This window comes from Taurulus bubalis (assembly GCF_910589615.1).
Source record: "Taurulus bubalis genome assembly, chromosome: 11".
Taxonomy (NCBI): Eukaryota; Metazoa; Chordata; class Actinopteri; order Perciformes; family Cottidae; genus Taurulus; species Taurulus bubalis.
In genome coordinates, this window is record NC_136599.1 from 5,211,376 (window position 1) to 5,239,202 (window position 27,827).

Here is a 27,827-nt window from a genome sequence, read left to right on the forward strand (position 1 = left end):
GCACCACGGCAGGAATAAACGCTAGCTTCACACAAGGATCAGCATATAAAATGCCAGCAGATATTTGATTTGATATGCCGGTGGGCTGTAAGAGGATTAATGACCATGTGGCACACACTGTATGTGTGCTAATGAGTTTCTGTGGAATAAACTGGACATGTCATCTGGGGCTATCTTAAATGCTAATGTTGGATACATGCTAACATGCTGCTGTTTAGCTGCTATGTTTACCATACTGAAAATCCAATAGTTTTACATGCATGCTAACATTTATTACACGTTATTACAATCCAACCTGATAGGAAGATGAACGTTTGCATCAGATGTCATGTAAATCCACCCAACAGTTAACAAGACATTTCACTCAAAAGTCACAAACGTCAACCCCATGATGGAGCAGTAGAAAATGTTGGAGGACCACCAAAGTACTTAAGATTCATCATCTGGGAACCCAAGAATGTTTGCACTCAAATTCACAGCATTTCCTTCAAAAGTTGATATTTAAATCAACTTTTGGTGGTGGACAGACCGACATTTCAATCCCTAAAAAACACACTGTTAGCATTGCTAAACAATGTAAATATTCTAACTAATATATTGCTTTTTTGACCACTGAGGAAAACATTTTATCTTTGACACCCGTCATAGGGATGGGGAGTGACCAGACAGCTGTTGCAATACATTGCAGCAATACTTGCATCCACCCAAACCACCAGATCCTTTCAGCACCCATGAGAAAAAACACAGAGATTACAAAGAATAGAGTATTGCAATACTTTCTTTGTGCCACAGCTACCCTGCAGGTTCCTAAAGTGCTTGGACGTCCATGTGTGCCAAGCAGTGTTAATATGACCGAGGCAACCGTGGACGATTCCCGCTGAGGTATCGACAGAGAGCCAACAGCGGGGCGGCCCGGCGGTGCTGAGGATAATAGATGAAGGATGCGAGAGTCTGGAGGGTGGCAGGGATGGAGAGAAAACAGGAGGAAAAAGTGATGAGGTAGCTCGACCTGCACAGAAGGTGTGGGGAACTGAGGGAGGAGGTTGTGAACAATGGAAGTTTAAGTGAGGGGATAGTGTGCTGCTGCAAATACAGAACGCTGTTTCACTTGTTTCTAGAGTTCTGCAAAGGAGCAATACACCAACAATAAAAGAAGAAGAAGAAAGGACAAGCCACTGAATTTGATGCTGTGGTCTAGTGGCTTCATCCTGTTCTTATCTCAGGGTCTGTTTCTCTGGATGTCCTTCTTCCTCCATTCACAGATCCAAAAATACAAACTGCACTTTATGTTTCAAGTAAAGGACTTCAGCAAACAGAACATAATGTCTCCGGGTCTTTTGTGCGTCTTAGATGAACAGTGCCTTTCTCTCTAATATTCGTGTAATATTTGTGCACATTTTGCTTTTGTTTAGCCACATTTATATTTTTTTATTATTTATATGATATGACTCATTCTGTTTCTTTTCAGTGAGCTTTAGATGCTGCCTGCGTCGTTCCACTTCCTGTCCTCAATGTTCCAATGCGAGCTGATGAGATGTTAGATGTTCTGTGTAGTAACATATTCAGGTCTGGTGTTTTTCAATGTTGTTTGCTCAATGGCCCACAGCAGACAGTGTTCAGTCACAGATTGTGTTTTAGTCATTAGACGTGCTCATTTAGGCTGCTGTATAATTCAATTTAGTGCGAGTGCATGCAAGTTCACACCCACACACACACATTTACATATCTGTCAGAATGAATACAAGTGTGAAGCTCCAAGGGAAAGAATTGATATTAAGTGAACTGGGGAATTAAGTGAGACACACTCTATTGTCCCATGAAACAATGATGCTTTCTCTTGTGTGGAGGGTGTAACTGGAAACATTAGGGGAGAGATAGATAATACAGCTTATCTGAGGCCTTTCTGGTCATTCACTTAAAAAGACCTCAAATCAGCATCATCAAATCAAGCTTAACGACTTAACAATGACTAACCGTCTCCAGCGGCTGCAAATCTGAATGAGACTATTTATTTTTCCCGCCTCCACTCGAACTGTGAATAAGGCGAAGATGTGAATGGTGTTGTCTCTGGTGATCCATTGTTACTATTATTGCAATTCATCACAATCATCTAGTAAATATCCATCATGTACCTTCAGATTTTGCGATTACATGTAGGACGTTTCCCCCGGGGCGTCTGATGGATTTGTGTTTGAAGCCCGGGGGCGTGACGTCTGCTGATGCTATACCAAAAACAAAAGTTAAGAAATTCGATTTTTCGCCTAACTTCCACGGAGCCATTTGTTTGGTGAGGTGTGAAAAACAACCGCACCCAGGCAATGAAACCATGTGTGTGTGCGTGTGTGTGTGTGTGTGTGTGTGTGTGTGTACAGAGGACTAATCATGAAAATGACAGGAAACAGTTGCCACTGCTTCCTCTACAGAAAAGGAGAAGTGTTGCTTCACTGAACACTGAAGAACATGAAAGAAAAGTTTCAGAACTTGCTCGTGGGTGTTTCTGCAGATGTTATGTGAGACGAAAACATGAAAATAAAATTGTTGGATGGATGAATGATTGAGAGAAGATTTTCTATTATGATCCATGCTACTGGTAGTACAAAAAAACGTTTGGCCGGAGGGTGATGGCAGAGGAAGGGCCGAACAATAACCAAACCCCCAAGCTGAGCGATTGTTATATAAAACTGTAAATCATGGTTGTTTTATGATTTAAAAAAAAAAAAAGCCCCAAACTGCTGTATTTGGATGTATTGAACACCATAAGTAATATACAAGTGAAATATATGGTTTGGTACATGAGAAAATTCAAATAGGCCCCAATGGGACCCAATGAGACCTCGCCTGAATGTTCTGAACTAAAACCCTCTCTAACTTTGTTCTGCTTCACTTTATCAAAGTCAACCTTTGCAGAGAGAATGTTCACATATTGTGCTATGATTTGGGCTAGAGAATGTTCACATATTGTGCTATGATTTGGGTTAGAGAATGTTCACATATTGTGCTGATTTGGGAGAAGTTTAGACCTTACAGCTGCATCATTTCAAAGAAATAATCATCCTCAAAGTGCTTTTCAAACCTTTTCATTTTTGCTGTGTGTCATCTTCATTTACTCTTAACCAGTAACATATAGACTGATATTTACACATCTGAACAAAATCTCACATGTGTACCTTTCATTATAACACCAACATTATTCAAATAGCCCTAGTTGTTGCAGAGATGCACCCTTTTTAGTTTGGGTATGCACTTTTTGAGCAGAGGCCTAAAAATAGGTTGTTTTTTATAAGGTTGAATCAAGAAGGATTATCTGCTGTACGGTGGAAGGACATCCCAGTTTCGGCTGTACAGACCACACATGCCTGTTTCAAAGCCTCCATATAAACTCGCTGATGATGTCATTGTTACTGCAGTTTTAATTCGTCAGCCTCGTCAGATCGGCGGTTCACAACCTTTTTGGCTCGTGGCCCTTCAACATGAAACAGAAGGCTTCTCGTTTCACCCCATACAAAGCAGTTAGCATTAGCTGCTAGCCAAACACACCGCAGTCAATGACATCACACAAGAGGCAATAAAAGCTGTTTTGAGAAAGTATGCATCCATCGCACTTAAGCATGCAGCCCAAATATTATGCAGTTTTCTGCAGCAGAATGAGAGATCAGCTGTGGACGGACACAGAGGTGGACACTCACTCAGTTATTGGAATTTGAGTTAAGACTATGTTGTGACACTATATCCAAGGAATTATTATATTTTGTTTATCATTTTACAGCCTGCAAGATTTACTTTGTAAACCTCTGGAGGCTACTAAAGCCCCAGGATGGGATCCACTGGCCGGCGCTACAGCTGTGCTTCTAGCTGAATGTTCCCTCTGAGTATGCCAAACGGCCTCTCTTAGCATTAATCTCAGAGTCCGGCTGAGGTTAATGAATATTCAGTCATAGTTTTAGAGGTGCTGTTGGCACTACATAAAAAGTCAGGGTTACATCGATATTCGTATGAATCATCTTCAAGGGGACCAATAATGCCCGCACCAAATTTCACATCAATCCATCTTGATGTGTCACCGTGGACCAAAGTGTTGGACGGACCTGGTTCAGTGGAGAGGACTTAATAAAGTGGAGAGGAGAGGAACTGGAGGTGCTGTATTTGGAAGGCAGGTGGTGATTCGTCCTTCCCACTTTCCCCAAATAGGTAGGTCAGCTGGGTGGTGCATTCAGAGATTTGGGAATGCAAAATGCAAATGTTTCTAGGCCACACACACACACACACACACACACACACACACACACACAAACAGCTGGTAAGAGGCTTACGCTCCAGTGGCATATGACAGCTCTCCCATTAAAACCATTCAGCTCAGCTGTTGTGGGACGGGAGCACAGCATCATGGCCCCAACCTGAAACCCTGAGCAAATATAATCATTTAAAAAGTTCTGAAGTTTGCTTCGCTTTTTAGTTGCAACTGTCCTCGAATACATTCATGGCGACAACTATCACCCAAGCAAGTCACCGGCAGACGGAAGTGAAAGTGCAAAAGAGAGGTGTGATGCAGAGGATGAAGTAAAACTTGTAAGCCAACTAAACCTCAAATTGTACTGTTGAGAAAAGCGGCGCTCGAAAGAAAAACCACAACTCCGAGACTCGAGTTGACTGAACGCAGAACCGCCCTGCTCTAGATGTACAGCATGTAAAATGACAGGAAGGAGGCAGTCAGCAGTTTGCTCTCTATCTCTGCACCGCCGCTCACGGCTCTACCGAGACCTGCCTCGCCATTTATCAATCTGACACTCATAGTGTCGACTCGCTAAACAAAGAAGTTACGGTTCACGCGGACTATCAATAGCTGTCCTCCTGCTTCTTTCTCCTGTAAATGTACATCAATACGTTTGTGTCCACGAGACATGAAAACAAGCGCGATGACGACAAAGTGGAGACAAAACAGAGGGAGGGAGGATGAAACTGGATTAAATCAAGATGTGGACAAATGTATTGAAGGCAACTGCGGCAGCTTTTATACTCCCTCTCCACACATACTTGTATGTACACACACACATATCTGGGAGCTGAAATCAGCCATAATTCAAGTGCCCAACCCTTTCAATAAATCAGCTCCTATAATTCTTCTTTCCTTTCTTAGTTTTGCCTTGTTCTCTCTTTTGAGGTCTGCGTGCATAAGTGAATTACGTCCAACCACTACACACCCTGCATACAGTACATGCAAACACCCACAAACACCCGCATCTGAGCGTTTTGGTGTTGTTCCTGTGGAGACAGATGTAGCTCTACACACAGCAGCAGGCAAAGCTGCAGTGTACTTGACTTCATGTCCTACAGTTGCTATAGACCTATGCTACATGCTGTAGATCCATATCAAAAACACACACTTGTTTGCAAAACTATAGCTTTGCCACCACGGTGAACGTGTGGTGAGAAATGCTAACGTGCTAATGTTTACGCGTTCTGTACTACAGTGGCACTAGCATGCTTGAAGGGACTTAGTCCTCTTGGTTTTTTTTTAATTATCTTTGTTTTTGTCGCTATTAAGGTGCAAAGTACAAAGAGTCAGGCAAAAATACAGAAGTGAAAACTGGAAGGGAACATGAAATTAAAGGAGCAGTGTGTAGAATCTAGTGACATCTAGTGGCGAATTTACAGATTGCATCGAACTTATCCTCCGCTGACTCCTCCCTTTCCAAGTGTCAAAACTACGGTGGCCTTTAAGTAACGTAAAAACGCAAAATCCTTTCTACTACTGTTGAAACAAGGCAGTACAACATGGCGTACTCCGTGAAGAGAACACACTACATAGATATAAACGGCCCAACAACAAAAACTTCACTTCTTCAGGTGATAATAGACTAATACAAATATAGTTCTGCATCTTATATTCCCCCTAAATCCTACACACTGATCCTTTAAAAGGAATGTGAACTAAAACTACAGTAAAGTAACCCTAAATGACATGGACTCTGAAAATCATTTGCACACATATAGTATATGCCACATGTTCCCTAATCCTCTTAACATCCCGTCAGCATATTAAATCAAATATCCGTTATTTCATATGCTGCTCTGTGAGCGACGTCAACGCTGTAGGCTGGAGGGAACGAGCATCAATTTATGGCCGTTTGTGGTCGGCCCTTCCCTTACTCTTGGAGAAAGAACAATATGGCTAGTGTGTGTGTGTGTGTGTGTGTGTGTGTGTGTGTGTGTGTGTGTTCCACGAAAAGACAAAGAGCAGCATGTTTGCACACAGAGCCTCATGACACGTGAAGGTCTTGTTGGACAGCGCGTACTGAACGAATCACAACGTCTGTTTATTGATGATATGCTTGACTGCTTTTCCACTGTGCACAATCCATGTTTAAAAACACTCACTGCTGCTCACTTACAGTACGACAAGAATGAATCCTGGGGCATCAAAAAGGAGGGGCGGGGGCAAAGATTTCAGAGCACGGTACATAAATATGAGTGAGTTTACATGCACAAAGAGATCCGATGACCAGTTACTTTTTTGCTACGTTCGCTTGAAGGCTGGTGGCTGATAGGAGCCGGGTACGGGGGAGGAGGGGCAAGGCAGAATTAACAGCTTTTACAGTACAGTACTTTGTTTCCATCACATCACCAACATGAGAGAAGCAAGCAGACGGTTGCTAACCTAAGAAAGAGAGAGAAGTATATGGAAAATCTTTATTAAGCATGTGTACAAGTGGAGATATTGAGGGACTGAGCCTGAGGGTCAGAATTGAGGCCACTTGATCCCATTCTGGCTGCGTCCTCTCATCTGGAGGAGTCGCGATCATGACAGACATGGAAATGTGGAGGGATCAGACTCAGATTAGAAGTCTCGAGGGAGGGAATTATTACCTTTATAGATGAGAGAAGTATGAAGAGAGGGTCTGTAAGATGGGAGCGGACAGTGGGAGCATCAAGTGGCCAGCCACAAGGGTACACATCTCTGTCTTTTTTAATTTAAAACGTCTTTTTTTTTCTTCTTACATTGCACTATAGTATACATACTGTACAATACCCGCTGAACTGCCACTGTGTCCCCCAGCAGGAGGGAAGAGAACAGTGAGGTGGCGCAGGTTTCTTACACTAACATTCAATACTTAATAAACAGGGAGGGAGGGGCGTCATCGCACTCACACACACACACACGCGCACACACGCACACTTTCACGCAAATGGAAAGACAGACAAATAAGATTTAATGCTTCACAACACAAGTCGCATAATGTACAAGAAACTTCATCTTTTTGAAAAAAAAAAAAAAAACAAGAACAAGAACCTTCTTCAGCTATATTACAAATAAAACGTTTATCCTCTTCGGCGTTTAAAAACACTAAAATATCCCAACCGCGCATACATACAGTGGCGTTGGCGGCTTGATAGCATAGTCCTTTGTTTTCTTCTTGTGTGTTCGAGAGAGAGAGAGAGAGAGACGGGGTGATAAAGAGAGGAGGAGGAGAGGAGCTGTGTGTTCATGAGGAGACGATTGAAGTGGCATAGAAAGGATTGAGTGGTCCTGTCGAAAAGAGGAAGGAAAATAAAATCTAAAAACAAAAAGTGCCAAGATAAAGTGAATTCAAGTAATTGTGTGCTCTATAAACACGGGAGAAGGAGGGAGGGGTGTGGGAGGAGGGGGTCGAGTCCCGTGTGGCTCCAACATGGCCGCTACTGGCTCTTCCGGTGTTCAGTCAGACTCGTCGACGCGTCGGCGGGCGTTTCCCCGCGGGCCGCTTTGGAGAGGACGTCCACCCACTTGGCATGGAGCTCAGCGTCCGGGGCACTTAGGAGCAAAGTCTGCTGGGCGTGACTGAGGCGGAAGGCGTGTTTGATGTCCGACTTCTCGCCTCCCGACGGCGGCGGCGCGGCGCCCACTTCGAACCCGGGGAGAGGCAGCGCCCTCGCGCCCTTGGAGTCCTGCAGAAATGAGTCAAAAATTGGGTTTTCTCTTGAATGCAGAAAGAGAATATATTGCACCACGCATGTATGATAAACCCTAAACCCTGCTCTCTCTCCCTTCCCCCGCTTTCTTTCTGTATAATCAGGAAATGCTCGTCCAACTCCCATTAATCCTAATCTTTGGAAGGCAGCTTTCTGCGGTGGGATTGGGATATTAGTCTTGGAAATGAAACCGGGGGAGGCTTTAACAGGCTGACTTTCCCTTCTGTTTCATCCGCTATGAATGAGAGAGAATCATAGTCTTTAGCGAAAAAGCCTTCCAAACATGATTGCTCTGGGAATCTTTTCATTCTGAGCAGTCGTGTAAACCGCTCGTGAAACGCATCTCCTCGGATTTACACCGACGCGCGCAGCTAAGGCTTCAAGGAAACACTTGAGTTTGGCGTCGGGTCGGTGCAAACCGAAAACCTGACCACGGGGAGGAGGAGGAGGAGGAGGAGGAGGAGGAGGAGCGGCGTCGGCTATACCTGAGGTCAGATTCAGGACAACCAAATCCTCCTGGCCCAAATCTACAGAGCACAGACAGTACATAGACGACCTGGCATAGGCGGGATTGGATAGATCGGACTTACACGTGCACGCTCCCGTGCACGCGCCACACTGGACAGATGTTTGGCTTTGGACGGTAGCACGAGACATATAGGGGGGAACTTGTGTGCAATGTTTATTGTCCTTTATTTATATAATGTTTCACTTGAGAAGGGGAGACTTCATGTAATATAATCCATGTACTATATTGTGAGTGACGACTATTACTACAAATCCCTAAATCTGATCTGAAAGGTGGAACATTTTGTAATGAACAGCTGTCATGATCATCCTATCTGCAGATGTGTGTGTTGAGCTCTTACCTGTCCACTGCTCTGCAGGTACAGCACCAGTGGCTCAGCCTTGCTGACAGCCACCCACATCTTGGACCAGCTCTTTCCTTTCTCCTGCACCTGAAGGTGTCCACAGAGCAGGCAGTTCTCCCCCGTTAGAGACGTCTGTCTCTGCAAAGACAACAGAGGAGCATGCATGTAAACACACCAACCACTGTAAATATATATATATATATATATATATATATATATATAAACACATTAAATCCTGTTTTGATAGAAGCTATGAAATGCTGTTTATCATTATAGATTTGAATGAGCTTGTATTTTAAATCCGTCCGAATTGCATTTTGGGGATTTGAACTTGATGAGCAACTGCCAGCGCAGGTTTTCCGCTGTTCACCGTTACGAAACAACAATGTAGGACACAGTGAGATTTGTTGCACAGGACAGGTGTTGCCCCCCCACACACACACACGTCTAATCCTGTCACGGCATACAGCGCCCCCATGTGGTGACTAATGTCACTGCAGCTAAGCTTTGTCTAGAGCCATAATTGGTTGCAGGGTTTTTAAAGGGTTAAGGGAGGGGGGGTGGGTCTCGTCGAGGAAACAACAACAAGCAGCCCAAATGCGACCGAATAAATCTGAATCCGAGGAACACAGCGGGGTTGTCGGCTCTTCGGTGTGACCGCTGCAGACGCCCGAAGCCGCTGGACTGCGGAGTCAGCGGAGACGACTGGTCCTCGATTAGCCGAGATCTCATTATGATATTAGTCATCAGAGAGGGATTAGTTGATCTTTCAATGTGACTGTGTGTTAATGCACAAACACACATGTATTGCAAGTGCGTATGTATATATGTGTGTGTGTGTGCACAATGAGTTCAGTCCACACAGTGACTTAGGTATTCAGTGGAGATGGTGCACAGGCCTTGTTGTTGCCAGCAGCGCAGTCTGGCTGCTGAACCCAGGTCGGCTTTGACTGTTGGTATGCTGGGAGACTCGGCTCTGGCTGGACTGGCATGAGTGGAGGCCGGCGGGGGAATAAACTGCTAAATGTGTGTTCTTCTTTGGGGTCTTTTTTGTTTGTCTCACCTCAGGCGCAGCTTTCTTTTTCTGCTCGCTGACGCCGAGAGTCTCCAGGCTGACGCTGGCTTCGAAACACTCCGGGCACACGCGGCTCGTTTTGTTGTCCAAGGTCTTTGAACACTTTGCACAGATGGCCTGCAGAGAGAGAGAGAGAGAGAGAGAGAGCAGTTACTTCTCCACCCTTTCACTCCTCCGTCCCGCCCAAACGTCTTGTGTGTCCCCGTCTGCGCTCACCGCTCCACAGGACTTGCAGTGGTGTTTGCGCTTGGTGAAGTTGAAGCTCTCGTTGCAGCCTTTACACGTTTGCTTCTCTTTCTCCTTTTTCCTGGAACTCTTCTGGAAAACATAAGCATATGTTAAAAAAAAAAAAAAAGCATGTGTCAAAATGTTTCAGTCTGTTCTGTTTCTGCACCACTGGAGGAATGTCTGGTTTGTTCTGTGTTTGTCTGGTCTTCCATTTCTCCTTTCTATTAACCACGACAGAGACAGACGACCCCGTCTGCTAAAGACGGCGAGGTGGAGGTCAGATGGAGGTGTCAAAAGGCCGCTGGATGGTTGTTATAAATGCACTGTGGGCCGAGGGGGACGAGGCTCGTTTATCAGCAAAGTAGACACTTTTATTACGAGTAAGGACAGACGTACTGCAGCAGTTCTGTTTTCGCCTGTACACAAACGGTTAACCCACACAGGTGTTTTCACTTAATGAGCCTGATTAGGCCTCTTCACAAGGTGCAGCCAGCCTGAAATCTGCCAGGTGGAAGTTATTTGACAGGAAATAGAGAGGGAACCTGCAGGAGCCGACATGACTGGCAGGTTAACGGCAGCCGTGCACAGAGCTGCTCGTTATGCGGCATTCTGATCATACGTTTCACCGTCATTAACCTCTTGTCTCTAACTCTTTTATTAGTTATACAAATTACATTTCTAAACTTGGACTTTGCGTGTCAAAGTTGAATCAAACCCGTTCCACAGCATTCAGCTCTGGGTTCACCACGTGGCAAATTGTTTGCGGTAATTTGATTAAGTTGTTAAAAATTACATAATGAAGCCAAATGATAGGTTCCTTTAAGCAACACCTGCATGGTTATATCATCTTGAGACTGTCTTTCAGTTTTAGAATCTAAATTTGAAGGTTTTCCATTAATATTAAAAAAATTTTTTTATTGTGCTTCAAAAAAGGTACTCAAAGGCACTTTACATTGTAAAAATAGAAACAATAGAAGCATTAACAATATAAACAAGAGAGATAACATACATAACTAGCATCACAAGTTAATAAAAGCAGATTTAAATAAATCACATTGATATGGCGCATAAGACTAAATAAATATGTGCTTAATCAAGTTACAAGCTCGTTACTAACAGGCAGTGGGAGGAGGGGCCACACACACACACACACACACACACACACACACATAATTATTGCCTCGGATTAAACCCCGTTTAAGAGTACCATGTTTCTGAAATGAGATCCCTAGAGAGAGTGCTAACTTGTTTATATAATTTATAATCTAATAACACACTGTGTAAACCAGTACTCCTCCATTATTATAAATCCTCTTGTATTATTGTATCTTACCCTTTCATGCAGCCTTTCACCGTCTGAGTCGATGGATGTGTTGCACCAGGGACCCTGAAGAGAAGTACAAAACAAAAATAAAAAAAAAACATACTGAGCACCAGCAGCTCCTGCCTGAAGTGAGACATCTCCACCACTAGGTGTCAGTGTGGAGCTTCTGAATCAAGTCCTCTGGCTGCTGTCAAGTTACGCTTGGCCCGCGTCCAGCTCCAGTCGGCCCAAAGTGGGTCAAAACAGATCCATAAGAGTTGTGTATACACTTTGACTTGGGCCTTCCCTATTAGGTCATGAGAGAGTCCTGGAAGAGGAGACTCACAGACGCTACGTGTGCGACTGTCACGCACGGAGAGAAAGAGTTTCTTTATGCGTGTGATCCGACCACATCCATAGAAGGGAGAGCTCTGCTCAGGCACACAAAGACCGGACTATGGCGAACTGGTTTTGGTGTCACGGCACGGGATGAACCCGCTAAGTGACCGATCGATGAACTTGATTGGTTGTGGGAGAGCGAGGCGTACCGGTGACTCAGGGGGGTGGTCGTCTTCCCGGGAGAAGGAGCTGTTGAACGCTTTATTGAACGTCTCGCTGTTTTGCTTGTGCCGTTCGATGGTGGCCAGGATCACCTGAGAGTCGGGAGAGAGGGGGATTATTGATCAAACACGTCAGCATTTTGTCAGCATCCTGCGCGCTCGTCATGAGAGCAGATGTGTGTGTGTGTGTGTGTGTGTGTGTGTGTGTGTGCGTGTGTGTGTGTGTGTGCAGCATGATGTGAAAGGGTCTGATGTTCTGCATCCTACTGAGTCTGTAACTTAATCTGAGAAGTGAAAAAGAGAAGACAGGTGATAGAAAGTCATTGCATCCCTTCTCTCAATGCTCACACACACACACACACACACATACACACACACACACACACACACCTCCCAACCCCCCTCTGCAATACGCCCACGCCCCTCTCCCCGCCCGCAAAATGTCTTAATCAGCTTTCCTCCTGCTGTATAATGTGCTGAATGAGCATTAATGAGCGGCTTTTATTAAAGAATATAATTTCCAAACACACAGAATGAGTGTTGGGAGGAAATCTTTTGCTAATTCCCATTCTCTAACTCTGTGCGTGAGAGGCAGGGAGTGTGTGTGTGTGTGTGTGTGTGTGTGTGTGTGTGTGTGTGTGTGCGCGCATAATGTGCGAGCATGTGTGTGATGCTTGCCTGAATCCAATCTTCTTTCTCCTCAGCCGTCCTGCAGAGCAAATAAAATATCACCAGATTGCTTTATTTCAACACAAAATTTCAGACGATGAAATAACTTAGAGAATTCAAATATTCCCCTCAAATAGTGCAAGAAAATATGAAATTAATGAATAAATAATCACAATCTGAACGAGCTTTGCGTCTGTGTAGCTGGTTGGTGCAGCAGTTAAAAGGGTCATTCAGGAGCTAGCTAGTTGGCTAGTTGGCTATCTATCCTGAATGACCCTTTTAAGCTAGTTAGCTAGCTAGCTAGCTTGTAGCTGGCTGGTGACCCTGCATGTGATTGTAAAATAGCTAACAGCAGCAGTTAAAAGGGTCATTCAGGAGCTAGGTAGTTGGCTAGTTAGTTGGTCAGCTAGTTGGCTAGCCTGAATGACCCTTTTAAGCTAGCTGTAGCTGGCTGGTGACCCTGCATGTGATTGGCTGAGAGGTGACTGGTGACAACGACGAGTGATGCAAGGTGATATTGTGAAATAAAAGTAATATTACAAAAGAAAATGCAACATTAATTTAAAGCTTCCCCGGGAAAACTAGCATCTTTTAAATGGTATTTTTGGTGAAGATATAGTCTGTTTTTTTGTTTGTGAAATAATAAAAAAATATATATCTGACATAAACATTAACGTTAACTCTGTTTGTTTAACTTTATTAACAATAATAATAATATTTAGAAGAAGAAGAAATTAAATAATTTTGCTAATTTATATGATTTTCACATAATGCATTAATATTATTTAACATTTTGGGGTTCATATAGGATCAAACTGCATTTCATATAGAAACAGCACATTCTCAAAGGTGACCAAATGTCTTTACCTCGCTTGGAGCTCCAGCGATCGCTGCTTGCCGATGATGGCGAAGGTGTGAGGAAGGTTCTGCTTCACATTCTCCTGCACCTGAGGTCAAGAAACGAAGGAAATCAGATTTGCAGCTATAAAAAAAAAGGCTTGAGGCAAAAAAACAAAGTCATCTAACAGAACGAGAAAGCAGAACTTCACCTCCATTCCAGCGATGTCGATCCTCTCTCTGACGCTGAACTTCTGTCCCATCAGCCGGAGTTTAGGCACGCAGTATAGCACCATGTTGTTGAACTGGAGCGCAGACAGAGCAGGCAGTGAGTGAGCAGTGCAGATAACAAGGCAGTCCGGTATTTCTCTCATTCAACACGTCAGTCCTCTCACCACGTAGAGGTATCGGTCTTGTGCTGTTCCATTTTTGGCTGACATCTTCTTGATATGACCCTCTTTGATGAGCTCGTTGGCCGGGTTGACGATGTCCTCCTCTCCTCCGAGCCGCTCGTAAACCTCCAGCAGCTTGTGCATCTTCTCCTGAAAACACCAGGCGACAAGAGGATGAGGAGAGGCAGAGAAGACACAAAGACACTTGAGAGTGAGAAGCCAAACTCCTCCAGAAAAGGGTTTATTTAAGTATTTCATTCATTCACTAGGTTTTCCAGCATTGCAGGAAAGCAGGTGTTATGCTTCCTTATGGATTCAACACATTGGTCTGCTCGAGGAGTTTTTTTAAAGGATGTCAAAAATGCGAGTTACATAATTTAGGGAGGAAAGAGATGAAGAGTGTTAAAAAAGTCAGCCAGGCTTCCGCAAGCTGTGAAACCCGAGGCAGGAAATGGCAACTTCCTGTCTGTACTAATTCAACTTGCTCACTCCCTCAGACGAACTCTTGCAATGTTGTTGACCGACAGCATCAGCAACTCTTTGATTGAGTAACTCAGTGGCTGTTTCTTTGTTTGCTTTTAAAGCTCGACGAGACAGGGGAAGAGTGTTGAAAGGAGTTTAGAAAGAGATGACAGTGTTGAGTTTAAGTCTTACCATTTTCCTGATTGCTGCATTGGAATGGTGAGCGGCAGTAGAGATGAGCTCCAGTGCCTCTGAAACAAGCATTCACATGTATGTAAGCATAACATCCAGACGAAATGAGATCATATTTGAACACAACTGAAAATAAACTGCAGATATAAATCAATGTATGTCTTTTACACACACACGTAATATGCTTGTTGCTCAGTGAAAAATAAAGAGGTCGCCCGAGCTATACTCTATACATTTAACAGGATCAAAGGCTTAACATGCACAGTCTTAACATAAAACAGGGGGCATGCATTAGGCTGGCTCTTGGCCAGCACTGAGCCCCGTGAGCACCTGAGTCGGCCATCTTAATCACGGCCCACGTAAACAGAAGAGACACACGGCCGAGGGAAACGAGGCCCAAACAACGGTGATGAACTGCTTTTCAGCTGGATGAGAGAAAAGCCCTCCTCGGACTGAACCAACAGCACAGTGTGGGGGAGGCTAATGCTCAGGTAAATGCTTGAGGACATCGGATCATGTGAAATGGAATTTCTTTTAGGCTTTAAGAGCAATGCGTTAAGCTGATGTGGAGTGTGTAGTCTCCACCAGGCAGCAGAAGAAACTACACACAGAGCGTCATTACGACGACTTTAACAAGAAGCACCACTTCATGACAGATGGACGGGTCCAACAAACAGGACTTTCACCCAGGAGACGGCTGTTCGTGTAAATAAACATACATACAAAAAAAATCTCTATATATAAATACATATATTTATAAAAAATGTAAATATATATATATAAAAGAATATATATATTATATAAATATATGTATATGTATATATACATATATTTATAAAAAAGTATATATACATATATATTTTTTAATATATTTATTTATTTATATATATATATATTTATTTATTTATATATATATATTTATATATATTTACAAAATAATCTATATATATATAAATCTATATATTTATAAAAAAATTAAATATATATATACAAAAATATTATATATATTTATATAAATATATGTATATATAAATATTTATAAAAAAGTATATATATATATATTTTTTTTTTTAATATATTTATTTATTTATATAAAATATATATATATATATATATATATACACATTTAATGTGCACAGGTAAAGAGGTTGACGGGCAGAAAGAAAAAAAGTGTCTCACTCTCTGCGTCTTTCCGGTCCAGCGCGTCCTCGGGCAGCTTCTTCAGGTAGTCTCTAAGCAGCAGCTCGTAGCGAGGGATCCTTTGGACCGGCTCCAGCATGTGGTGCTGCAGCGTCAGGTTCCCACACACGTCCTGTTTCTGTTGAAACACAACACAAAGATTTGAACTGATAAGACGTGGAGATACTGTTTTTGTAATGTAGGAGCTACGAGAGGCCATACATCCTCTTCAGGCATCTAAATGTGTTATTTGAGGAATAAAAATAAGAAAAACTGTTACGTATCAGAGTATTCTAGTAGTAAAAAACACATAAAATACATGCATGAGCGAATGGAAACAGTAGAAGATGCTTTGAAATGTCCTGCTGATTAAAGGACGTGTCCCATCACAGCTACCTGTATATTCTGGACGACGCTCTTGAACTGCGAGGACCGCTGCGTCCAGGTGTTGACCAGGTCCATGGCTCGGTCAAAGTTCTTCACATATTCTCCGTACATCTTCATGAACGGAGCCAGTTTCTGGAGGATGTCTCCAATACGAGGGTTGGAGTCCCTACAACACACAGATCGATGAGAGGAATTAATACAAAGTACAAAAATCCTACAGTTTGTTCTGCTTCCTTCCCAAACTTATACTGTTTTTAAGCTTTAATGACTTTAATGACATTAATGATTAATACCACATACAGTATTTTTAGTACAATCTTTTGATTCTCGCACTTTTACTGTCTGTTAGCTTTAGTTTTAGTTTATTTTATTTTAAAAAATCATTAAAAGCTTAACATTTTGAAGGGAAGTTCAGCTTGTTATTTATAGTCATAGCATATTCAGTTTTTATCTTATCTCGTGAACAGCTGACGTGACTCGTTCATGTCAGTTTTATAGATTACAGTTGCAGCTCGGGAGATAAAACTCAGTGACGTGGGGTTAAAGGTCGGCGTCATCTGATTCAATCACATCTTTCCTCTTCTTCTTCACGAGCACAGATTCGCAATTTTGAGACCAATAAAAGTCACAATCACCACAGAGATAAGACACATGAAGGAAGCAATGATGTCATTTTTCCAAAGAAAGAAACAAACGAATGCTCACAGACTCGTCTGAAGCACATCGTTTCGGGGGAATTCCACAACTTAATCCTTCTTATGATCCGTCTTCCTCGAGGTGCATTGTTTTTTAAAGCTTTAACGACTTCAATGAGTTCCAGACAACACTGTGGGGGAACCATAATGCAACAGGTGATTTCCCTCTGGAGGAGTCATTATCTCTGGTGTTGGCACGATAACACACTTTGGGGGTAAAGTTCCTGCTCACGCAAATTAGGTTAAATCTGCACGTCTGACGCAGGCAGAATCGGCGTAACCCGACACCACCGAGACCCGGACACCGATGCCCTCAAACTGGCCACAAACGGAGCCGAAAGCATCTCCAGAATGGCGTCACGCCGCGTGTGTTTCCCCCTCACCATTCCCCGGTGATGCGCGTCTTGAGCTCCGGCAGCAGGAACTTGTCGTGGAAGCAGTAGATGGAGGAGATGTTGGAGAAGATTCCTGTGATCACGTCCTGAGGGATTCCAGTCTCTGTGAGCTTAGTGCAAAATACCTGCAGGGGGAAATAAATGAAAAAAAAACACACATGAAAAAAAATGAAATATGTTAAAAACACTCTTGTGCAACCGTTTCCCAAAAAGATCTGGCTCCTATTCATGAAGCAGGCATGTAAACACAGATAAGTCTCCAATGTCGACAGCTGTTCACATTTTTAATTGACATATTAAAAATAATGTTATAATTGCAGCCAAACCACTGATTATGCATTAGCGGCACAACTAACAATTATTTCTGCGATTCAGTCTAATCGTCATCAAATTATGAAAAGTGCCCGTCACTATTAAAATTAAAGAGCCCGTCTTCCAATAACTTGATTTGGGTGACCAACAGGAAAGATATGCAACTTACAAACATATAAAAAGCAGCAAATTACCAAATTGATCCCTTATTTATGAACAAGTCAACATGTGTTTTGTTTCTACAGCACCTTTAAAAGCATCTCTGAGAGGCAGTCTGGTGCAAGGTCACGTAGAGCCTCTAAACTAGCGGGTAACAAGTGTAAAGATAATAAAATAGGCGTGACATGTGCTCTCCTGTTGGACCCTGATGATGTCACAGTGATGTCATACAGGTTGTGGAGTCATCTCTGCATTATGGCCAATAAAACTAAAAGGGGAGGGAGGGAATCTCAGCCTCCGTTAGGTCTCACAACTTTATGAAAGCACAAAACTAAACGGCAGGAGAACCAATTTAAACGAACTGGTGATTATCATCATTTCCCGATTGATAAAATCAAACCAGCAGTCTGATGATGTTCGTAGTTTTGAAACACCTGAGATAAGCTGCTCCTCTATTTCCTCCATCGCTTCCCTGTCAGCCCCCCCCCCCTCCAAAAAATAACTAACACCATTGTTTCCATGGAAACCAGTGTTGTGTGAAGGTGCTAAGACGAAAACAGGAAGTGAACTGTGAGGCTTCGTCTGGCCTCAATAGTAAATACTCCACAACTGTTCTGCGACGGGGCGGCAGTGCATCTGTGCACCTCACGAACCGACAAAGAGGAAGAGGACTCAACCGCCGAGCGATTCTCATCACAAACACCAGTGGGAACTAATAGAGGCTGAAATATATATATATATATATATATATATATATATATATATATATATATATATATATATATATATATATATATACACACACACAATAACCTGTGTAAATAGATCATTTTGGGAATTAAATGATCGGTTAAAGGCACAGTCTGCAGCATATAATGGGATCTGTTGGCAGAAATGGAGTGAAATATTAATAAGTATGTTTTCTTTCGTGTATAATCAGCTGGAAATATGAATCATTGCGTTTTCGTTACCGTAGAATGATATGTTTATATCTACACTAGCTGGTCGTCATATTTACTACAGTAGCCCAGAATGGACAAATTAAACATTGCCGTTTTAACATTTTTGCGTCGGCCACCGTAGTTCTCCTACACATGGTGGTTTCAGTTGGTTGCAATCTGCGGCCTCACCTCTAGATGTCGCTAAATCCCACACACTGCACCGTTAAATACCGTTTCAAGCTAATTTTGTATTTACATTATCTTCCAATGTAAATATGTACTGCTCTGCATTGTTATCAATGATAATAAATTAACTATATTTGGGTTTTTGGGAATTTGATTATGTCAACTTATGCTTTGGGAAGTTGTTATGGGCATTATTGACTATTTCCTGATATATTTATTGACCAAATGACTCATAGATAAATCTTGGAAAGTGGAGGCACCGATTAGCCTAATTTGAAAGACTCTCACCATAAATTTGATTTGTCAGTAGCGATTAATACAAACAAGTAATCTTGAAAGAACCGGATGAAGTGCTGCTTAAAATAATATTTGAGCATTTTTTATATATACTATTGTTTATAATGTGTGGTGCAGAATTCTCCATCAACAAAACAGCCTAAATCTGTCAAACTGTTCGTTTCCCACACACACACACACACACACACACACACACACACACACACACACACACAGTAATCCAGTCCACAGAGGAAGGGGTTGTTGTCCAGTGGCCGCTCTTAATCCAGCTCAGCCCTGATCTCCATCACTAAGACCACTGGCACACTTAGGAGATTGAAATTTGGACCGAAAGGCGTCTAAAACACACCGACTCGCAAACACGCGGCAACGGAGAAAGAGCCGGCGGCGCGGCGTTTACCTGGTCCAGGAGGTTGAGTCGCTTGACGTAGGCCTCTTCAGTGTGGAGAAGCTCTTTGGCGATGTTCAGGAGATTATGAGTCTCTGAGCACTGAGGAGGACAGAGACACCGCGGGTTACGTCTGAGGCAGGAAAACCAAGATGTGAGCTGCATAATATTACAAAGGGCCACAAAATCATTCTTTGAAAAAAATGCTTGACAATGATATAAAAGGTTTACGTGACTAGATTACAAGACTCTCTGATTTGTGTTGGCTAAACTATTTTAAACACATTTATATTCATATTCCCTAAAGCCAAAACATACATGAACAATACACTGCTAAACTATCTTCAGTCCTTGACCATAATACTATAGTTATACTTTAGTACAGTATAACTATAGTACAACAGTGAGGATGAACCTGTGTGGAAATAAAGGGTAGAAAATGGGTTCTTATATATTTTATACGCTTTAAAAACACTTTTCAGCTTAAAAAAAAAGACGCTTTTTCGAAGAACGAATTCTTCAAGGTTCGTTGAAAGCACAAAGCCCACAATCCAACAACAACCCCCAACAACTGTGACCGTGAACCATGATTGTTTTGCACCCTGCACCCCTTTTGTCCCTTCAGGCTCCCAACTGAAACACTTGGAGTACAAATGGGTTTTCGCTAGAACCCCTCGGGTGGGTTCCCTTGAAATATCTCAGGTTGATCTCTCAAATGAAACAACACTAAGTGCTGAAGTCATCTGTCAGTTCATAACCAGGGACTTCCCATCTTCCCCAGCGTGTCCGGGGCCCTCAGCCCATTTATTTGTTTTCTACAAAAGGCTAAATAATGAATCAGTCTTCAGAAAACAGCACTCACTGTGGATCCGGTGCCGTCGTGAGCGTAAACTACAGTGTTCATTGTAACGCGACAATGTGAGTATTCAGCTCCAAGGTGCAGGGAAATAAGCTACAGGATATCTTTGTGCACACAGACAATGCTTCTTAGTATGTTTTGTTGTTTTTAACGGGCTTTTCTTGACTGTAAAGAAACATATAAGCCATCAGCAGACGTCCGGAACAGATTACTGACGTTCACAAAGCTTTCTCCAGTCTGTGTGTGTCTGCGTATGAAACTGATGCTATAAAGCTGAGGAGGTGAAACTGAACATCTGCCTCTTTCTCTCTCGTCTTGCTTCAATGGCATGAGAATGTGTGATTAAACACCAGCACCCGGAAAAAAACATTCCGGCCTCTTGCGACAATGCGGGTTGCACAACTTTGTCGTCTCCCACACGACGACACGCCCCTTTGCATCCTTGTTGCACACACCCTTTTACGCACAGAAGGGAGAGGTGGAAACGTGTGCATTGTTTTGGGAATCCAGCGACACCAGAAAAAGGGTTCCAGCCTCTTTAACCTCCTGCAACAGCACATCGGCACAGCCCACATCCTCTGTGACAGGGCGGCCATTACGAGTCAACGTGACACCTGTTAGCGAGACAACGCACCCTTCCTCTGTCTGAGGAAGCGCTGCAGGGCGGAGAAACGGAGTGTGTGACATTCGTGTGAGCTTTGGGTGTTTTTACAAGCATCGAAAACTGTTTTTTTCATGCTCTGTAAATCTAAAACTTTGCCTTTGAGTTCCTGCTGTCTCACATTTTCTGTTTGTCTTTTAAAAAAAAATCTATTTTTGTTGGATATTGATTCGTCTTTCTGTCATCTTCTTCTTTTTAAAGACTGTACCCTGATCAGGAACGGCATGTCTCCACACAAACACATTTAGGCCACGAGGATCATTATGTGCACGGCTCAAGGTATCAGTGGTGTTTATGATCAATAGTCAAACTGAAGGACAAGAGACGAGTGAAACCTCAGCTCAGCTGCGGGTAGATACCCGTCTCTGGACTCCTTTATCTGGCAGCCGTCACCAGCTCCCGTTACAGCTGCTGGGCAGGTATTCATCCTTTTATGCTGCTTTTAGATACGAGTCGGTCGCTCACCCGGACTGAGATAATAATAAGCACGAGCTGCTTTTTTTTCCACGACTTGAAAGGCCGTCTGACTGTCTGAGACGAAGCTTTGTGAACTCGCGAGTCCTAAAAAATCATGATGTAACATGAAAAATAAAGTAAGAAGTGCACTGTGGGAGGAGCAACGGAGAGACAACATAATGAGCGCCTCAGAGGAGTTCAGACTAACTTATGGTCCTTCAGGTTCAACCCTCTGGGGTCAGAGGTCCTTTTCTCCATTTACATCATTTCTTAAATTCACCTTTTTAAGGGCACTTGCATAATGATACGTAGTCATGTGTCGTATATCAAAATGTGCAGAACAATCTCAGCTCTCTATATAATGACGCCATATTATCCCAAGGCACAAGTGTAAAGAGATAATATGACCCTAAAGCTGAAAAATTGAAGCTCGATTTTGGAAATTCTTCAAATCTCTTGTGAAAACATAACTTTACTCATGTGGACGAACTGTTTTGCTGCTTGAAATTGGTTTAGCAAAGGTCTTAGGTTCACAAAAGCAGTGGAATATATGAATAACATGGTAGATAATTGTAAATAAATGGCTAATACCAAATTTTGCGTTATCATTTTTTGAGTAGAAGTGTTGTCTGTCACTACTTTCACCAAAAAGAGATAAAATGGGACTGAGGAATGACTTCATACTACAGATCAAGCTTCATGGCGTGTGTGCAAATGAAAAATGAATCAAAATATGTCATGATTAATGATGCTGGTGCACGAGAGCTACTCACTTTGTGCGCCTCCGAGTGTGCGTCCGTCAGATACCCGGTCCGCGTGTCCGTCAGAGAGTGTATCTCTCCGCTGCTCCCCTCGTCCAGGTCGCTGTCCTCGTCCTGCGTCGAGTCTCGCTTGTTGCCCAGGGTGACGCAGCAGGACACGCTCTCCGTCTCCGTGACGCTGTCGTAATGGTCCTCCTCGTCGATGGCGTCCTCGTTGGGGAACGCCTCGCCCTCCGCCGCGCAGGACGGGCTGTCGATGCCGCTGTCCCGGTTGGGGATCTTCCCGTTCTGCTCCGAGGAGTTGTCCGGATTGTCCAGGAGCTCGTGGGAGGAGCCCTCGTCGGCCAGGCAACCGACGAGGCCGTGCGCGATGTCGCAGTCGTCCAGCGGGGCGTCGTCCGAGCCGTCGATGTGCACGGAGGCCAGGCGGGACAGCTCGGGCGCCCCGTGAGTCCGTTCGGAGGCGCCGAGCGAGAGTTTGTCCGCGGCGGAGGAGTCGCCTGCCGCCGCCGCCGCCGCCTTCGCCGCGGGGTCCTGGCCGCAGGAGGAAGTGATGTCAGACGCCGTGTCCATCCTCAGACACAAGTGCAGCTGGGACCGCGGGAGCACCCCCAGGATGGGAACCCTAGGGAATAAAAAAACAAAAAACACAGTCACACCTGCTTTCATGAAATAACGAGAGAATGCAACTCTTTTAGGTTGAATTTCATCAAGCAGACCACGTGAAACTTCTCCTCGTACATCGACTCTCACATTTCTGAAACCGTTACAGACAAACACCTCACCTTGAATTCTCGAACTTCTCGATGAGCAGCCCCACCTTCTGGGCCTCTTTCTGGGGCTGCGCTCCCGAGCCGGGAGGAGCGAGACCGGGCTTTGGTTTGGGCGGAGGAGGCGGGGCGGGCAGGGGCCGGGACGGCGGCGGAGGGATCCGCTTGGGTTTCTTGTCTTGCCCGAGGGCGAGCAGGTGCGAAGGTTTAGGGGGCACTACGGACGCAGAGGTCCAGGGGAGGCAAGAACAGCAGAGCGAGAGAGAAGCGTGAGGCTGCAGACATTTACAGAAACCATCAGGTAGCGCGACTAAATCCAAGTGAGAAAACCTCCATGGCTGAATTCATGTGTCGTTTCCTCGTTTAAAAAAAAAAAAGTAAAGAAAAGAAAAGACCAGACAGAACTCTCAAAAAGGAACAGAACACAGTCCAGTATGGAAACGACTCGTAGCGGCGCAGAGCGACACCGACACTGAGCTTCAGCGAGTCTGCCGACTTCCTTATTTCAGAACAGGATGCTGAGATGAGCGTGTGCGTAAGTCAGAGCGCTTCCAGTTAGACTGCAAAAAAAAAAAAAAAATGCACAAAAAAAAGCACAGACAGAGAAATGGCAGAGACGTCTATAAAATGCAAACTGCGCTCATGCACGCTGCGGGCCAGGGGCTCAGGATTTACCTGTCTAGTCGGCGTATTTGCATGTATTTTGTGTTCAGAAAGCAGAGAGTCTGAGAGCAGGACATGTGACGATGTGATACCGTTGTTAATTTGAGCACTTCCTCTGTGTCTGTTTGTGTCCCTGCTTAGAAACAGAGAGGCTGAGCAGACTTTTTCCTCCTGAAGGTGAAGTTGTTCACGGGGTTCTTTTGTCTTATAACTGAGCAGTTACAAGCTTTAAAAGTGTTCAGACCACAGGAGCTGTTCCAGGAACAGCAGTACCTGCTTTTTTTTTTTTTTTAATCGGAGCTACTTTGAGCTCCCTAAAATATCCAGAGTTACTCCTCCCTCAGGACGAGCTGCTTCCTCCTGTCAGTATTAAAATGCACGAGCACTATTAGAAATAAAGTAGCTAGGAAAATACATGATATGATTAGATTCCTTGTCTTTTAGCACATTATTATCGTGGTTTTCCAACTTGACAGAATACTTTAATTTTTAAAAGGCTATTTATATTACTGGTAGTTCATTTTTATATTTTTTTTATTCTACTAGTAACTCATCAGTAACTAAGTGGACGCAGCACTAGATGTGGCCGTTTCTGATACTACACAACAAAGGACAAAAACTTGAATCAATGAGAAGAGAAATATAGCAAATCATTGTAAATTAAATATTGTATGGGTTTTTATGACAAAACTAGCACTTTTGAATGTCATCTTTGGGTCTTTTATTTGTATTTTTATGAGATTTTTTCAAAAATGTTCTTTTTAATAGTGAAAACAATAAATGGATGGTCTTTCTTAATGACACACCGCTCTGACTTTTTCAGTCCTGATACGGATTCCTGGGCTTTGAGTGTCGGCCGATGCAGAGAGCGATCCGATACCAGTGTTTAATTAATACAGTTGTAAAACAAAATGTAGAAAATTAAACATAAATATTGATTTCCTGAACAGCAACTTGGGAACAAAACATCTTCAAAATTATAAGGACTTTCTGTTCAAGTGTTACCCTTTTTTATTCAGCACCAAATTGTTCAAAAAAGGAATAAAAATCCCAGAATATAACGTATATAGTATATTGACATAAAAGTCAGTATCAACAGAAATTTTTATAATTTTTTGATGCTTTTAATGGTTTTATGTGAAGCACTTTGAATCGCCTCGTTGTTGAAATGTGCTCTACAAATAAACTTGCCTTGCCCATTTTTTGATCCGGCATCAGTGCATCTGTCATTGTTTCCACAATCCTTCAGCATACTTAAAATAGTTGTGCAGCACTTTAATATGTATTAAGGCTCAGTCTGACGCGTGTTGCTCATATTTAGCGTTCTTCAGAAGCAGCCAAAACCCCAACACTTGGGGACCGGCGGCTCTTTTAGCGGTGACCTACTGAGCCGTGTGAGTGACAGAGTGAGGTCACACCGTGTTACAGGAACAGTGTTTGTCGGAGCAGAATAAACGACACGCTCGGTGGCAAGAGGTTTGATCTCGCTGCACCTTTTCAATTAGAACGGCAAGGTCGAAACGTGGGGGGATTTCACCTTGAGGTTTCTGTGCGGTTGGCGGTCTGGGCGAGGTGGAGGGCTGTGGCCGGGGTTTGATGGCGGGCCGGTCGTGACATTGTCTGGGAGTCGGACCTTTCTTCGCCAGCCGTGGAGAACGCAGGTATTCCACCGATCCGCACTGGTACTGCAGAGAGGAGGCAGGCAGGTCTGGAGGAGAAGAGACAACGATATCAGGTGATGAGATTCATCGCGGGGAAAACAACGCACAGGATCTCGGTGAACGACCTTGAGCCCCCAGTGTGCGTTTCAGGACCAGAGGATCTCTGCGGCATCGATCCTGACACCGGGCCTGAGGCAGCAGACTGCGAGCCGCATATTGGTTTCTACCGCACTCTCTGATAGGCTCGTATCTGACTGGCTTCATCTAATCTTCTCTGAACACCGTCTGCAAACCGACTGAGAGAGAGAGAGAGAGAGATTGTGTCCTTTTGGAACCTGCTTTTGGTTTGATCCGTCAGATCCACTCTTTCTCAGTCTTTTGAAGAATCTGGACTGTAAATAGTTTTTTATTACTGATTTACATCTAAAAATACTCAATTTTAAAGACATAGATTTCAAGTAAAAAGACCAAAACCTAAGCAATAAAGCTCATTTATTCCATCTAAAAACATCTTCAACCTGCAATGACTGAGAATCCGGCCACTCGGGTGCAGGAACAAGTGCTGATGACATCATCGTTCTGGCAAACAGTTGTTTCCAGCAGTCAATAACACTGCAACGTGTATCTCTCTGGGTCTATTTTCAGCTGATTGACTCCACCAGGACGGTGCAGTCGGGATGAACTAAAAATAAACCACAGGGCCCCGTGTTTATGGTAATAATGCAACGGTGCGTTTCAATGATGAGTCTCCGGACAACAATGGAGCCACTGTGCGTTCGCCAAAGAGGAAGACTCTAAACAAGCTTTGTCAGGCTTTCGCTGCTGCAGGCGGTTCTTGTTCGTCTTTTCTGCTGGAAGAAGTCCATCTGTGATGATGATGAGAGCTCGGGAAAATCTTTCCGGGAAAAATAATGAGTTGCCAATTAATTATATTCAATTTCCAGCCAGAAGGCCACCGTATAAACATGGCGGACTCTGAAGAGGACCGGCTCCCTGTGTAGATATGAAGGGCTCAATCTGAGCTAACAAGAAAAATATTCTTCGTTTCAGGGTGATTACACACTGATGAAAGCATCTCTGCTGATAGATCCTCTATAAATGGAATTATTTGGGGATGAAATCATGGATCGAGATATCCTGATACACAATTACGTCATCTGAATTGATAACAAATATACTAACCCAAACTTCTCTGAAAATCTGATTCTTTTTGCATTAAAGTTCTTAAGTAAATTTAGTAAAATACTCAACTTTTCATTTGTCAAGTGTATGATTTACATAAGAGTATTCAAAACCACGTGGTTATTTCATATCGACCGTGTATTGAATGACCAGATTCTCGTTATCGAGATATGAAATGATTTTGGTCTTAACTGTCCCTTTAAATCCAGAACTGTCCCTTTAAATCCAGAGAGACAAACGCAGGATGGAGTTTATAACATAAATACGGCTGTCGCCTTCCAGTCAGCTGCAGATTCACGTCCATCCGAGGGGAAAGAAATGCAGCTTTTGCAACAATAACTGCTTTGTGAGCGTTTGTGTGTGTGTGTGTGCGTTCGTGCACGAGCTCCAGACGCACACATTGTGGCTGCAGCGCCGGATTTTGACACTCTTTAATCTGACGTGTCCGTCCTTTACAACAAAATGACGTCGCCCAGTAGATTATGTTGATAAGTATGCAAACTACTGCCACGCATGTCCGTTCCTCCAGGCCTCGTGGATTCGTTCTAGTCACCTCGACTCTCTCTCTCTCAACTGGATTACCCCCACCTACCCCCACCTACACCCCGAAATTGCACCGAACCCCCCACAAGAGTCCCGACACATCTAATTTGGTGTTTTTCAGCCGTGCTGCAGGGCAGTGGAAGAGAAGAAATCAGGGAGTAATGAGTCCTGTTACGCTGCCGGGGCCCCATGTGGCACTGGCAGACACACACACACACATACGCGCGCACACACACATACACACAGCACGCTTTCCCACCATCTCTGCACCACTGCGGAATAAAAGCATGCCGGTGGGAGGAAATATGAGGCTCCAAGACAAGTCTCAACTCAGGACGGAGATGAAAATAATAACATATGAAATTGTGTTTTCCCCACGGATGATCACAAATCCTCCACTCTGCAGGTTTTTATAGGGCACTTGTCTTGTCTGGCTGTCCTTGAATCCTATCCTGACCAACAGCTCCTGCTAATACCGTCTCTAAATCAGAGAGGACTCCAGGGTTGAGTCAGAGGAAACGCTCCACTTGTGATCAAGTGCGAAATCGGCCGGTAAAAGCCGAACGGCGGCCTGGTGGAGAACTCTGTGACCCGAGACCGGCTGCTGCTGCTGGTGGGAAAAACAAACAGCCGTGGAAGACGGAGACGTATACTTGCCGGTGCCTATGGAAACCTGGTGTAGCCATGGTTACCTGAGAGTAAAACCTGGCCCTCGTGTGAAACTGCCTCACACCAAACAAGAACCTGACGACACAGCAGAGAGAGGCGCTGACACTCACAGGTTTTTCTTCATTA

The 27,827-nt window shown here is 43.7% G+C and overlaps 1 protein-coding gene across 1 annotated transcript; it reads right to left on the reverse strand.

Moving 5' to 3' along the window:
* Positions 1 to 7,333: 7,333 nt before the first annotated feature.
* fgd (faciogenital dysplasia) lies at positions 7,334 to 25,571 on the reverse strand (the record flags this gene model as incomplete). Its single annotated transcript, XM_079226469.1, has 19 exons — positions 7,334 to 7,923; positions 8,817 to 8,957; positions 9,883 to 10,011; positions 10,111 to 10,212; positions 11,456 to 11,509; positions 11,974 to 12,078; positions 12,664 to 12,694; positions 13,522 to 13,601; positions 13,704 to 13,796; positions 13,887 to 14,033; positions 14,538 to 14,596; positions 15,717 to 15,855; positions 16,113 to 16,269; positions 17,182 to 17,318; positions 19,489 to 19,578; positions 22,226 to 22,838; positions 22,999 to 23,200; positions 25,184 to 25,354; positions 25,433 to 25,571. The coding sequence occupies 19 exons, from the start codon at positions 25,569 to 25,571 to the stop codon at positions 7,675 to 7,677; spliced, it is 2,838 nt and encodes a 945-aa protein (XP_079082595.1). The 3' UTR covers positions 7,334 to 7,674.
* Between the last annotated feature and the right edge of the window lie 2,256 nt (positions 25,572 to 27,827).